At 40.2% G+C, this 15,779-nt stretch overlaps 1 protein-coding gene across 1 annotated transcript in view; it reads left to right on the forward strand.

Annotated features, from left to right (window-relative positions):
- pappa2 (pappalysin 2) overlaps positions 1-7,455 on the forward strand; it is a 161,833-nt gene extending 154,378 nt beyond the window's left edge. Inside the window, exon 15 of the mRNA XM_030160644.1 lies at positions 7,345-7,455. Within this exon, the coding sequence (XP_030016504.1) occupies positions 7,345-7,455 (111 nt within the window). The remainder of the gene's footprint in view (positions 1-7,344) is intronic.
- Positions 7,456-15,779: the final 8,324 nt, after the last annotated feature.

Below are 15,779 nucleotides of genomic sequence, written 5' to 3' on the forward strand. Positions count from 1 at the left end.
ACCATGACCTGTAATTCATCAGGTAAAAGACCCAAATGTAGACGCAGCACCGTGTACAAGTAGTTTAAGGGATTTACAGAAGGAAAAAACAGGCATATGGGCAGGTTGATACCAGAAAACCAGCAATCCAAGGGGTCGAAAGTGCAAAAATAGGTCAAATAAGTGAAAAAAAAACAAGAACCTCAGCTCTAAAATGAAGCAAATGTCTACATTTGCTAACATTGTAGTCCCACTGCCTGCCACTGGGGGCAGAACCAAAAACCTCTGGCTGCCGTGGTTCAGAGTTTTGGCGTCCACATCATTTTTCAGTGTTCCTACTGTTCGACTGTGTGCTGTGTCTGTATTTTACTCTTTCCATAAATCTCCTCTTGGCATTTAACAACAAATATTAATTCGCAAGATGTCAATATAATACAACGACTTCCACATGAATGAAAAGTCATATGTTGGCCGGTTTGTTGATGTGTGATATCATGGGTTTGCTGATGCCAAGTTCTCAGAGCAAATAGGACCTTTGATTGACGGGTCTGTATGATGGTTTGCTCATTTGCCAAGTCAGACTTTCAGAGTCAAAACTGTAAAATGAGTTTATTATACAATGTTTACTATATTACCAGTAAGCTAGTTTTTAGCATTAGCTCCTTCTGGCTCCCATAGTTTCTGCCCAAATTCCAAACTACTGGCTTGAAAATAACAGCTCCTTCATCTGCTGTAGAGTCTGGAAAAAACAAATACAGAATGGATGAAAGAAAGACTGACTAACAACGGGCTTTTGCTCTTTTATGTGCCCACGACAGAGAATGATGGAGGTATTAAAGGAGTGATATTTAGCTTTTTTAAATATAATTATGGATTTTCCAACATTTCCCTGTGGTCTCCATAAACTGTAAATGCTCTGCTTGGGTCTGAATTCTTCATTCATTCAACTCCACAGGTCCATCTTCAACCCTATTTCTGAGTAATGACACCAGAAAGGTGGTTTGGAGCACTTGTCACGAAAGGGAAAATGAGAGGACTCAAATGCACAGTACTGAAGGGAAAAAATAACAAGTTTATTTAACAAAAAATGAAAACCAGACAACGAAAAACCTAATACAAAAACTAAAGTAGAGTCCATAGGAAAAAACATACAAAACCTGAGTCAGAGTCCGTGGATGAATATGATCAAATGTCCGGGCTATGGAAAGGAGAGAGGAGTAATGGACCAGCGCTGCATGGCTGCAAACCTAATCCTTAAATAGGCCAATGGTAATTGGCTGCAGCCACGCAGCGCCAGCAGTGAGTATGATGATGATAATGATTATAACAAAATAGGAGCAAAGAGTCACCCAGGGCACAGATCCTGACAGGACCCCCCCCTCAAGGGACGGCATCCTGACGTCCCCAGAGATGCGAAAAAAGCCCCCACGAAGACCAGGGCATCCTGCAAAAAGGGGCATGAAGAACCACAGGGGAGATAGGCTGAAGTACCTCCCGTGGGACGGTGTGAAGAGCTCCGGGCGAAGAGGGTGAAGCACCTCCCGGTGAACGGCGTTAAGAGCCTCCGGGTGGACTGGCTGCAGAACCTCAGGGCAAACAGGCTGACGCACCTCCCGGTGAAACGGCGTGAAGAGCCTCCGGGCGAAGAGGGTGACGCACATCCCGTGAAACGGCGTGAAGAGCCTCCGGGCGGACTGGCTGCAGAACCTCAGGGCGAACAGGCTGAAGCACCTCCCGGTGAAGCGGCGTGAAGAGCCTCCGGGAAGACTGCCGAAGCACCTCAGGACAGACCTCCGGACCAGGACGTGGAAAACCTCCAAACCAGATGATGTAGCCCCTCCTGACCAGATCATGGAGAAACCTCCCGACCAGACGTGAGAACCCCTCCAAAACAGGACAGAAAAATCCCCTGGTTCGTGGACCTCCAGGGCTGTGGCAGACAGGACTCCAGCTGGTCTTAGGACATTGACTGGAACTGAAATATGCTGGACTAGTGACTCTAACTGAGACAAGACAGACCGAACACTGACTTGACTACAGACATCGACTGGAATTGGACTATGGCTGGACCCATGACTCGAGCTGACTGAGACTGGACAGACAGGGCTATGGACTCTGAGACTGGACAGACAGGGCTTATGGACTCTGAGACTGGACAACAGGGCTATGGGACTCTGAGACTGGACGACAGGGCTATGGACTCTGAGACTGGACAGACAGGGCTATGGACTCTGAGACTGGACAGACGGGCTATGGACTCTGAGACTGGACAGACAGGGCTATGGACTCTGAGAGCGTGACAGACAGGGCTATGGACTCTGAGACTGGACAGACAGGGCTATGACTCTGAGACTGGACAGACAGGGAGACACAAAGAGCGAGGCCGAGACGGGGAAACAGGAACGCTGCGTGGAACGACGTAACCGGACTTCAGGAACGTTGCGGACGGAACCGGACTTCAGGAACGTTGCCGGACTGAAACCGACTTCAGGAACGTTGCCGGACGGAACCGGAGCTTCAGGAACGCCTGCCGTACGGAACCGACTTCAGGAACGCTGCCGGACGGAACCGTACTTCAGGAACGCTGCCGGACGGAACCGGACTTCAGAACAGACAGGAACAGGCTTTAAAAAACGCTGCGCGAACAGACAGAATCAGATTGCAGGAACGCTGCACGGACATACTGAATCAGGCTTCAGAAAACGCTGCGTCGGCCGGAACCGGACTCAAGGAGGGATACTACCAGACGGCGTACTAGCCTCCGGTAGTACTGAAAAATACACAGAAAGACAAATACACGGAGAAATACACACGGGAGAAATACACACGGAGAAATACACACGGAGAAATACCTCAGAAAACGGCACCACGGACAGAGAGAGACAGGGAGGAACTAATAAAACAAGCAGAACAAACAAACTAACATGGACAGACGGATCAAAACTAATGAACTTCACAGAAATCATTAGACACACGAAGGAAAAGACACAGAGAAGAAACCCGACCCCACGAAGGCCCAGGTCCCCACAAGGAATAGGACACTGGAACACGAGGCGGAAACAGACGAGAGACAAACTCACCGAAAAAACACACGGGAGGAGAGCCCGGACTCAGCGTGGTCCGTGGCCCCACACAACATGGGAACGCCGGTAAAACAAGGCAGGAAACAAACAGAGAACAGAGACACACTGGGAGAAAAACCGGGGTATGCACCCGCGGCTCCGGGACCATCCCGAACCAACCGCACGGAGGAGACCGAGCCGCCGTCGCTGAGACAAGGGTGAGGACAAAGGTAAGTCTCAGAAAAGCCGGAATATAGGGCAGGGAAGCGCAGAACGACGTAATAGAGGAGAACTATGGAAAGGCGAACGAAACCATGGATAAAAAACTAAAAACACGGAAAAAACGAAAAAAACGGGTCCCTTCAGTACCGGCTGAGTCCAGTATGGCTGGGTCCATTCTGTCACGAAAGGAAAATGAGAGGACTCAAATGCACAGTACTGAAGGGAAAAAATAACAAGTTTATTTAACAAAAAATGAAAACCAGACAACGAAAAACCTAATACAAAAACTAAGTAGAGTCCATAGGAAAAAACATACAAAACCTGAGTCAGAGTCCGTGGATGAATATGATCAAATGTCCGGGCTATGGAAAGGAGAGAGGAGTAATGGACCAGCGCTGCATGGCTGCAAACCTAATCCTTAAATAGGCCAATGGTAATTGGCTGCAGCCACGCAGCGCCAGCAGGTGAGTATGATGATGATAATGATTATAACAAAAGAGGAGCAAAGAGTCACCCAGGCACAGATCCTGACAGCACTGGCCCTTTAAATGCACATGAGCCACTTCAGGCTCCGCCCCCTCCAGGTTGTTGGCTGTGCTGCTCTGTCCCGTAATCGGCTCCAAGTTTGGACATATTTCAGTTTTTGCAACAACCGCTGCTGGCAGATAAACAATTATGTCGAACTCGGAGAAATGTTCTTCAGAAGTCGGACCTTTTATGCGCAAATGTTGTGACGTAACTCGTTAGAAAACGTAACAAATTAAGCAGGAATTAAAAACAGGTTGTAGAAATCCACTGGATTTTTGCAGAATGATATAAAGATAGTTTTGCAGCAGCTGGAGGGTTCAAATTCAAACTGTATGAACTATTAGGGTCCAAATACACAAATAAATGACCACAGACTAATAAAAGTCAGTTTAGGAAAATATGAGCCCGTTAAGTTTTGAATTTGCATGTTCTGCAAATGAACCACTAGATCAGACTACTCAACAGGCAGCCCATGTCCAGAACCCGGCCTGTCAATCAAATTGGACCGGCCTGCAGCCCCTCTACCCACAAGTTCTAAATAAATAGTTTAACAGCCGTTAAACATACATACGGCTATTTGCAACAACTTACGCCATTTGCGACGCAGCCACAGTTTAGAGAAGGCCACAGAGACCAGCTTCAGTACATAAGACATAAAACATTGTGCATTTCATGGAAAAGAGATGCAAAGTTGACAGTGAAACTAGAAAATTTAGCAAAATTTGATTGTCTACGTCAAAGAACAAAGCAATATTAATGGTCATAAATTGTTTGAAATGTTAGGTTTATATTTCTTACTTGAATTAAAGAGCTCATATTTCTCTAAACCCACTTTTTTTAGTCTGTGGTTCATTTATTTGTGTATTTGGACCCTATAGTTCATACAGTTTGAATTGAACCCTCCAGCTGCTGCAAAACTATCTTTATATTCATTCTGGCAAAAATCAGTGGATTTCTACAACCTGTTTTAATTCCTGCTTAATTTGTTACGTTTTCTAACGAGTTACGTCACAACATTTGTGCATAAAGGGTCCAGACTTCTGAAGAACATTTCTCCGAGTTCGACATAATTGTTTATCTGCAGCAGCGGTTGTTGCAAAAACTGAAAATATGTCCAAACTTGGAGCCGATTACGGGAACAGAGCAGCACAGCCAACAACCTGGAGGGGGCGGGCCTGAAGTGGCTCATGTGCATTTAAAGGGCCAGCGCTCCAAACCACCTTTCTGGTGTCATTACTCAGAAATAGTGTTGAAGACGGACCTGTGGAGTTGAATGAATGAAGAATTCAGACCCAAGCAGAGCATTTACAGTTTATGGAGACCACAGGGAAATGTTGGAAAATGAAGAATTCCATTTAACTTCAATTCAACTTCTTTTTCAACTGAAGATAACCATATATTGGAGTATTTGGTTTTACCACCTCACCATCATAGAGCCTCAATATTTTAAAGACGAATGAATTACGCACTCAGTCCTGATCTGAACAGTCTGAAGGTTTTATGGGAAAAAGACATTGGGGTTATCTTTGGGAATGAGGAATGGACGAAAATAATTTCACAATGTGGTACATTTTTAAAGGAAGGTAAAGGCAAATTTACACAATATAAAATATGACAAAGATATTATTGGACACCTGTAAGACTGAATAGATTAGGTCTGATGAATAACTCAGTGTGTTGGAAATGTCAAAATGATAATGGTACTCTGATCCACTGTTTGTGGGAATGTCCAATCATCAAAGGTTTCTGATAGTGTAATTCATACTCTAAATAATTGGTTGGACAGAACTGTGCCACTTTGTCCAAGGCTGTGTTTACTGGGTGAAACAGGACAGATAGCTAATGTATCAAATGAAAAATTTTCTGTTATTATGGTTGGGGTTTCAGTAGCTGTCAGGATTATTCCTTAAACACTGGAAAATACCTAAAGCCCCACAGTTTAAAGAATGGGTCATAGGATGATAAAGACTGCTTCATATGAATGTATGCTTCATAAGGTCAATAACAGGGATAAAACCACAGCACCAGTTTGGGACTCATTCTGGTCTTACATAACTATGACTGACAGTCAGCAGGATGAGAGTTGAACTACTTCCCTCATGTATTTAATTAATTAATTAATTAATTATCATTTTTATTTTATTATTATTATTTATCTATTTTTCTTTAAGATCTTCCACGCCTCGTAGTTTTGTTTTGTTTTTTTGTTTTTGTTTTTTCATGTATGTACAGAAGCCCTCAATGTTATTGTTATTATTAAGCAACACTGTATGAATGTCATGATCCAAGTGAAAACTGTAATAAAAACTTGAATTATAAAAAAAAAAAAAAAAAAAAAAAAAAGAATTCCATTTAACAAAAGCAAAATATCACTCCTTTAAAAGTCAGAAGTTACTGTGACTGTGATGGTATGTTCAAATTTAACACAACAGGTTAACATTTAAATAAAATGTTAAAAATGTGTTGGCGATATGTGTCAATTGTCCATCTGATATTAGAGTTAATACTACAGTGGTCCGACCCACAGTCCACAGGATTCCCAAAAGTTGTCCCATGGGAAAATATAGTTGAATAGCCCTGCACTAGATGTTAGTAAATACTATTCACTGAAGCTTTAACAGAATAAACTACAGCTTCAACTATGTTCAACTGAATTTTAAAAGTCATCATCGGTGAAGTTGAAGAGTCAGATATTCGATTTTACTTCAGATGAATATGCTAACTGTGACCTAACCTGCCTTTTTATTTTACTCTGCTTTATTGTTTGTTTTTACTCTCCTGTTTACTGTAGCGGTGTCCTTGAGTGCCAAGAAAGGCGTCTATAAATAAAATGTATTATTATTACCTCCGCCAAGGAGGTTATGTTTTGCAGGGTTGTTTGTTTGTTTGTCTGTCCGTTAGTGTGCAACATAACTCAAAAAGTTATGGACAGATTTTGATGAAATTTTCAGGGTTTGTTGGAAATGGGATAAGGAAGGAAATGATTAAATTTTGGTGGTGATCGGGGGTGGGGGGCCCACAGGGGGGGCCCATTTCCACAAACCCTGAAATTTCATCAAAATCTGTCCATAACTTTTTGAGTTATGTTGCACACTAACGGACAGACAAACAGACAGACAAACAAACAAACCCTGGCAAAACATACCTCCTTGGCTTGGGGGGGGGGCCCACAGGGGGGGCCACTGATCAGCCTTGGCGGAGGTCTGCGCTCTGCCGAGTGCTTCTAGTTATTATTATTATTTATTAACTAGGATATAACTGAAAGAAAATGACCCTTTTTCTGGACATCCTCCAGATGTAAGGCTAATGTACCGCCCCTCATCCAACTTTCATGAAATCAGCGCAGCATTTTTGTTTTTGTCAAACATTTCTGACAAACTGAACCACCTACCTTGGCCGAGGTAACAACGACATAAAATGCCTGGAGTCTGGCTATAAAAGCCAGTCTCCGTTATACTGGCTTATTGTGTCGACTAAAATCACCAGTTTATTGACTATTATTTTAATCATTTAAACAGCCTCCGTTGTGCATTTCCTTTTGGTCTTTGTGTAGCTCTGCAGGTACCAGCACCTGGAAATGAGTGACAAACCGCCTCCTGATGCCTGGTTCCCCTGCACAGCCCCCATCGACACAAGCAACGACCTGGAACATTCATTTGGCTGAAGGTAGCGTGTATATTTGCACACTGTGCATCTGTTTTAACCCTTCACTGTATCAGTGTGGGTGGTTCCTCAGTGTTCAGCAGCTTCCATCACTTTCCAGTTCTTCTTTTAGGCAAGGCAAGGCAAGTTTATTTGTATAGGACATTTCGGCAACAAGGCAATTCAAGGTGCTTCACACAGGACATTGAAATAAAAGAAACAAAAAGTAACACATTTAAAACATTATAAAAGAAACATGTAACAGGTGATTAAAAACAGCAAGTAAGAAAACAACACATAAAATAAAAAAAAAACATAAAATAAAAATAAAAACACACACATATTAAAGTGTAATGGAAATATTACTTATATCCATATATATTCATATATATTTCATATATCATATAGGCTTCTAACTCTATTTCAGATATATTCATGTCACTGTGTATTATAGAAGCAGTTTGGACCTCTTTTGTGTTGTGTCCACAGTAGAAGGCCAAACCCACATTTCTCACGGGGGGTCTAATCTCTAAGTTCCTGACACTAACCAAAACACTTTCCACACATCATAATTTTCTCATGGGAGACAGAAGACTACAGGGTGATTTGTATTTTTGGGTTCAGACCGTCTCAGTCTTTGTCTGAGGGGGATCTCTTTCTATGGAGCTCCAAATAAAGGGATTCTTTGACACTGAACGTTTGAACTTATCCTTCTTTATTATAGACAAATTAGTGGAGTAATATTTTTTCCACAACAATTTGGTGTCAGAAGTGGGATAGCTGAAGATCCGCCATGTGACACTCGAAGGCGTCGGACAGGTTAGCCACCAAGAATCCACCATCTAGGGGTTCTCCTCTACCTCACTGAAAATCTTAAGAGACGAGAGGGTCTGACGCCTGGAGTGAAACTGGTCGACTTCACGTCTATTCAACGAACTCAATACTCTACTTCCTCGTCTGAAGGGTGAGATATATTTTGAAGCATTTGCTTATTAATCGGATTGAAAAAAAAAAAAAAAAAAGAGTTTGTCAGACCGTCTCAGTCTTTGTCTGAGGGGTATCTCTTTCTATGGAGCTCCAAATAAAGGGATTTCTTTGACACTGAACATTTGAACTTATCCTTCTTTATTATAGACGAATTAGTAGAGTATTATTTTTTCCATAACAATTATAAGAATTGCAGTGCGGAGTTTCAAAGGGAATATAGAATTTAAAAAGTCAAAAGCCTTTTAGTCAAAGGCAGCAGTGAACAGGTGAGTCTTTAACCTGGACTTAAAAGAACTCAGACTCTCAGCAGACCTGATTTTCTGGTAGTTTGTTCCAGATATACGGAGCATAGAAACTGAACGCTGATTCTCTTTAAATGGTTTACGGGTCTTTCACACAGACGACTGGCTGAAACACACATTCCGAACTTTTCCTCACAAATGCATTTGTTTTGCGGTAATTACTTATTTTTTCAGATCACAGGACAATAGGGTTTACAGGTTTACTCATCACTACAAGATATACGATACAATGGTTCACATTTTGCATGTATCTGTGCATTATACCATATTTACTGTTTTTTTTTTTTGTTTTTTTAACCCTTTCATGCATACTGGTCACTCCAGTGGACAGCTATTCTCCAGCTGTTCTTTATTATTCATGGGTTTTGTTGTTTTAGTTCCATATCAGCCAACACAGCGGACACTTATGCATATGTAACTTTGCTGTTCTTGAAAACCTGATCTGCAGTAACATGTTTGAGTGTAAATCAATTGTTATTAGACTATAATTATCATTTTTCTTTAACAAAAGGTTTTTTTTTGTACATTACCTCCATGAAGTGAGTAATAACTAGTATTAGAGTATGTTTAAATATGAGAAAACATCAGATTAGCAGCATTAAAAGTGTTTAATTTCATAGTTTTCTCTGTATATCAGTAAGTACATGTTTCTTTGCTTCAAAAATTAAACGCATCGTATTCATTTGAGTGGACATTTTTGCAGCTCCATGAAAAATAGGTTCATAAAAAGCTGTCAATTGCATTTTTTTTTCATGCCTAAAGAGGGATAAAAACAGGGGGGGGGGGGGATCATGATTAAGGTTCTCATAGTTCATGCATGAAAGGGTTAATCTGAAAAATAAGTCAGTACATTTTATTTATAGAGCACTTTTCACAGACAGTCACAAAGTGCTTTACAGTGCAAAATACAGTTAAAATACCATTAAAAAATACAATTAACGCCGACCTTCGAAAGAAGATGGAGACCAGTTTTCAGTCTTTTTGGAATGGATATTTAAGCCTGGATTGTTTTTGGGGTTTTTTTTCTTTTTTTTTCTCTCCTTTTCTTCATTGTATCCAAATACTTATATTATAATCTTGTGCCCAATCTCAGGACAAATGTTTTTACTCTGTACATTGTTTTTTTTTGTTTTATTTTGTTTTCTTCAATAAAAGTTCCAAAAAAAAAAAAATTAAATACAGTTAACCCATAAAGACCGAAACAACCACTGGCAACCAAAATCATCTACCAATATAAAATGTTTAATCACTTCTGATCCACTAATCCTATCAATCCATGTAAATAATTGGTGTAAAATACAGTTATTCATCTTTTCATGGTCTTCAGATATGACCCATTTGGATGCTCAGAGGCTCCGTAGTTACCATGGAAACATCATCTTTTGCAACATTGATTCACCAGTAAAATCCATGGAGTTGGATCAATGACAGTGGATGGACACACTGGGTTTATGTTCAGTTAATGAGAGATTGGACTGAAAAAGTCACTTTTTCTTTTGATTTATATGTAGTTGAGTTTGAAGTAAAGTCATATTCTGATTAAATGTTATTTAGAAATGTAGTTTAGTGTTGTTTGCGGATTCCATCAATATAAATCACACTTTCCTTCTATATAAACAGTTGATTTTTTTGCACTTGTTGTGTCTTTTATAGGAATATTTGTACAGGAGTAACTGTCAGATGTACATTTAATAGCATTGTTCATTTAACCCTTAAAGACCTAAACATGCACTGTGGACCAAAACCATCTACTGATCTGAACTGTTTAATACCCATTAATCCTATCAATCCATGTAAATAATTGGTGTAAAATACAGTTATTCATCTTTTCATGGTCATCAGATATGACCCATTTGGACGCTCAGAGGCTCCGTAGTTACCATGGAAACATTGTCATCTTCTCCAACATTGATTCACCAGTAAAACCCATGGAGTTGGATCAATGACAGTGGATGGACACACTGGGTTTATGTTCAGTTCATGAGAGATTTTACTGAAAAAGTCACTTTTTCTTTTGATTTACATGTAGTTGAGTTTGAAGTAAAGTCATATTCTGATTAAATTTTATTTAGAAATGTAGTTAGTGTCGTTTGCGGATTCCACATTATGAAATACAGAACTAAATGACAGATGCTAACATTAAGAGCTTTACTAAGAAGTAGGGCTGGGTAAAAAATCGATTTAATCGATCTTAGATCGATCTCATTTTAATTTTGCGTAATCAATTAATAGTGGATGAGATCGATTTTTCAGAGCAGGACCAGGAGTATGTGGAATCATGGGCGGCTCCGTCTTGTGAACCCTGGGGAAGACTTGGTCTCACTTTCGAAAAAGATGCGGAAAAGACGTGGTGGGGAAACCCCCTCCGCTGGAGGTGCTCCGGCCTCAAACTCAAACCCGCAGTGTGAAGGAAGTGGACGCCCAGCTAATCACGGAAGCTGGTCGTCGTTGGAATAATAACTTGGATCCATACTGTCACCTATGACTGAGTATGGAGTTAGAGGAAGTAAAGCGACAATGTCGACCGCTACGCTACCCCCCCCCCCCAAATGTGTAGAAGCCTCCAGCCATAAAACAGAATAAAGATGATGAAGTCTGTTCTGATCCACTGTACAAACATGGCAATTTGTGTCCTGTTCATTATTTCAGAGCAGATTCAGCTACTTCCTGCTGAAATGTCAGATTTATTTCCTTTCTAATATCAATATTGATCCCAGTATTGATGTGTGCATGACTGTGGTACTCAAATAATCAGGTTACAACTCAAAATTGTACTTTGGTATCACTAAATTAATCTGACTCAATCAATTAATACTGAATCGAATCGATATTGAATCGAATTGAATTGAATCATGATTAATTGATTCAGAACCTTATGAATCGAAATCGAATCGATTATGGAAATTGGCCATGATACCCAGCCCTACTAAGAAGTAACGTTAGCCAAAACAATATGTAATTTAAGGTATGATTTACGCAAGAATACAGCATAAATTAACGTTAACCGACACAAAATGGCAACCACAAATCCAGGTTTCGTTGCCTGGATTCCAGTTATTTCTGAATTACAGTGATCCATCTGCTTCTTCTGTCTTTGGCTTTAGGTCGCCGCTCCGAGTGCTTTTTAACCTGTTTAACCCTGACCATATTTTCAGGGGAAAAACGCCTAAAAAGACATACCCAAAGTAAATGAAGATTACTTCTAATACCTATAATAATAAGGTTCATATGGATGTTCTTAGTGTCTATGGACATTTACAGACCTCACAGAATCTATTCCCATTGTCTAAAATATTGTAACTATTACTATGTGTGAGTAAACTGTAACAAACTAAAAGAGAAATTAGACTTTTTTATCCTCGTCTGTTTTTTTTCGGCTGGATTGACGATATGTATAAATTAATTGTCCGTGTCGGAGATTTTTAATAGTGTATATTCACCCCACAAAGATTAAAAATCATGTTTGAACATTAAAGTTTGCACAAAAATACACTTTTGATGTACTTTTATTAACATTAGGGTCTAAACTTTGAGCAAAAGTTGAAAAAAAAAACATCCATTGTCCTGATTTATATTTTTATAGTAGATGAATATTAATATAATTTTTTCGGCCTGCGGGCGGGCTGATAGGGCTAAAGGGGTTTAACCTATTTGTGCGATCAATGGCACAACAGCTCTTCCCCATTTTTCAGATTGTTCTAAAGCACAGGTGTCAAACATGCGGCCCGGGGGCCAAATCTGGCCCACCAGAGGGTCCAGTCCGGCCCTTTGGATGAATGTGTGAAATGCAAAAATTACACTAAGATATTAACAATCATTTTAGTTCAGGTTCCACATTCAGAGCAATATGATCGAAAGCAGGTTATTTTTAAATGTAAAAATTTTCATGTATTTACACTAAAACAAAGCATAATTTCGCAAAAATTGTGAATAACCTGATATGTCTGAAGAGAAGTAAGCACAATTTTAACAATATGTCTGTAAATGATAAACTGGAGAACATTGCTAAAATTGCACTTATTTATTCAGTTTGTTCATGTTATTCCCATTGTTTTAAAGATAATGTAATGTAATTTACTTGTTTCTCTCTAAAACGTAGAGGAAAGTTTGGAGTCGACATTATTTCTATATTATTATTGTATTGTTTTATATGGAAGTAAATCTGTCTCATCAGATTTTGAATTATAAAAGCCACTGAATTTCTTGCGCTCAATTTTTTTTGCAATGAAATTAAGTATCTGATTTATTTATTTTTGTCTCTGAATTCAACTATGTTCATAAATTCAGAATAAAAATAAATTCAGACGCAAAAATTCAGATAACACATCCGGGACACCAAGGATAAGCAATCGATTCTTTTGCAAGTTGAACCGACAGCCAGCCAATCGAGTTACGTTAGGCTGGTCATGTGACGCCAATGCAGGAAGACGGTCAGCGCAGATGTGTGATCTGAATTTTTTAATTCTAAATTATGAACATAGTTGAAATTCTGAGACAAAAAATTCAGATACTTAATTTCAGTGCAAAAAAATTCAGTGCTAGAAATTCAATAGCTTTATAATTCAAACTACAGTCTACTCTCGTTAAACCGCCCGCCATTATACCGCCATTTTTGCTCACTGCCGACCAAAACCATTGCACAAAAATCCCCAATGCATTATTCCATTAGCTACCGCCATTTCCGCCTATCGCCATCCGCCAGCCCAGTTCCACGCACAAACAACACTTATACCATTGATTTCCTGACCGTTATACCGCCAGCGTGATTGCCATCGAGTACACAGAAATTTTAACAACGCACTGAAACAAACGCGCCAGACGCTGATCGCGACAAGCTACGAGTAGGTCTACGGAACGGCCACCGCATTATCGCAGAACACTCAGTAGGTCAGGATGTCGGGAAGAGGACGTGGGATTAAGCCAAAGCCTCAAGATGATGGGGTGTCATTTCCCGACACGGTAATAATGCTTCAAATGTTTCCCCACTTTAAATGATCCCTTACAACATAACAGAATCAAGATTTATTTAGAAACGCAATTAGAACGGGTTAACGGAGGCAGCATAGACATCATATAGTAAAGACATGCCATTATGGACGCAACCCGTTGTAACGCCATTTTCGCTATACCGCCAATTTGGCCGTGAACGGAAGTTGGCGGTATAACGAGAGTAGACTGTATGATGAGACAGATTTACTTCCATAGTTTCACTGCTCCGGCCCACTTCAGATCAAATTTAGCTGAATGTGGCCCCTGAACTAAAATGAGTTTGACACCCCTGTCTAAAGTTTTCGCAGTATTCAAGCCAAAGCCGCCACTCATCTCCCTCTTTCTGCCACTCAGTGGACGTAACCGCGGTGACTTCCACTAGCGGTGACGTCACGTGCATTCCCTCTATTATTTCATCATTGTGGTTTTGCGTCCTGGTGTCTGTAGTTGGACCTGGTGTTCCGTTCCTGGCCCAGGTCGGTCCTTCTGTATTTATCCTGTTTCCACCGTCCCCACCTTCACCTGTGTGGGTCCAGACTAAGCAGAGGTTGGCTGTTGATGTGACTGATAGCTCCACAGCCCGGTCCGTTCTGCTCTGGGTTACAGACTCCCTTCTACTCATGAGCGTGCCTCTTTCCTTCGTGCATACACTCATTCATTTTTTTTTTTTTTTCATTTCATTTCCACTTCGCTGCTGTATGACTCATCTTTCCATCCCATGCTTCTTTTATGGACACCCTCTTTATCAGGCCCATCTTCTTTGGAAGGCCGTCTTCTCCCTAAACACTCTTTCACCGTCTGAAAAGCCTTTATTAGAACAGCCGTATCTGCCAGCTCTCCCTCAAACACCTTTTTTTTTTTCTCTCCTCTCCTTGAAATGTTCTTTTTGTGTCTGAAAAGCCTCCCTCTCCTTGAATCCGTTTGCGTGCTGTATCTGACGAGTGTTCTTCAGCCGTCCTGTGGTGTCTGTCTTCCAGCTCTTTCAAAGGCTGTTTCATTTCTGCACTTCACATGTTTTTCCTTCGTACTTCAGAAGTGATACTCCGACAGACTGAAACACTCTGGTGACCTCAGCCGTGCGTCCCTGTCTGATTTGTCGGTCTACTTATCGCAGTTCACCGAGGTCAACCGAGGTCGCCTGTTTGCTGACATGTCTTTGTTTTTTTGTTTTTTTTTTTTTTTATAGTTTTGCTTTCTGTCTTTCCTTCAGTTTATACGGGTGGGGAAGCAAAATTTACAATGAACTTTAGTTGTTTTTTCTCAGCAGGCACTACGTCAATTGTTTTGAAACCAAACATATATTGATGTCATAATCATACCTAACACTATTATCCATACCTTTTCACAAACTTTTGCCCATATGAGTAATCAGGAAAGCAAACGTCAAAGAGTGTGTGATTTGCTGAATGCACTCGTCACACCAAAGGAGATTTCAAAAATAGTAGGAGTGTCCATAAAGACTGTTTATAATGGAAAGAAGAGAAGACTATGAGCAAAACTATTAGGAGAAAGTCTGGAAGATACTATTAAAGAAGAATGGGAGAAGTTGTCACCCGAACATTTGAGGAACACTTGCGCAAGTTTCAGGAAGCGTGTGAAGGCAGTTATTGAGAAAGGAGGAGGACACATAGAAAAAAACATTTCCTATTATGTACATTTTCTTGTGGCAAATAAATTCTCATGACTTTCAATAAACTAATTGGTCATACACTGTCTTTCAATCCCTGCCTCAAAATATTGTAAATTTTGCTTCCCCACCCTGTACACTGTAAAAAACAGTCTGTAATTTAACAGAATTTCACTGTTTATTTTACAGGTGCATTTTTAAGATACAGGAAATATCAATGAAATTACAAAAATAGACTGTGATTTTACATGTCAAATGTAAAAAACATGAAAAAATAGGACCAATGGCCCTGTAGCTTACCGGCCAAATTAAAAGCTTGGGAATGTATCCAGATGTCATTATTATCACCCAGTTCTGTGTATTTTCTATTACAGAAATAACCCATGTTTGGTCATATTCCAATCAGATCTGAAAAAAAATTCAAATTCCAACTTGATATCA

This window comes from Sphaeramia orbicularis, chromosome 17 (assembly GCF_902148855.1).
Source record: "Sphaeramia orbicularis chromosome 17, fSphaOr1.1, whole genome shotgun sequence".
NCBI classification, from domain to species: Eukaryota; Metazoa; Chordata; class Actinopteri; order Kurtiformes; family Apogonidae; genus Sphaeramia; species Sphaeramia orbicularis.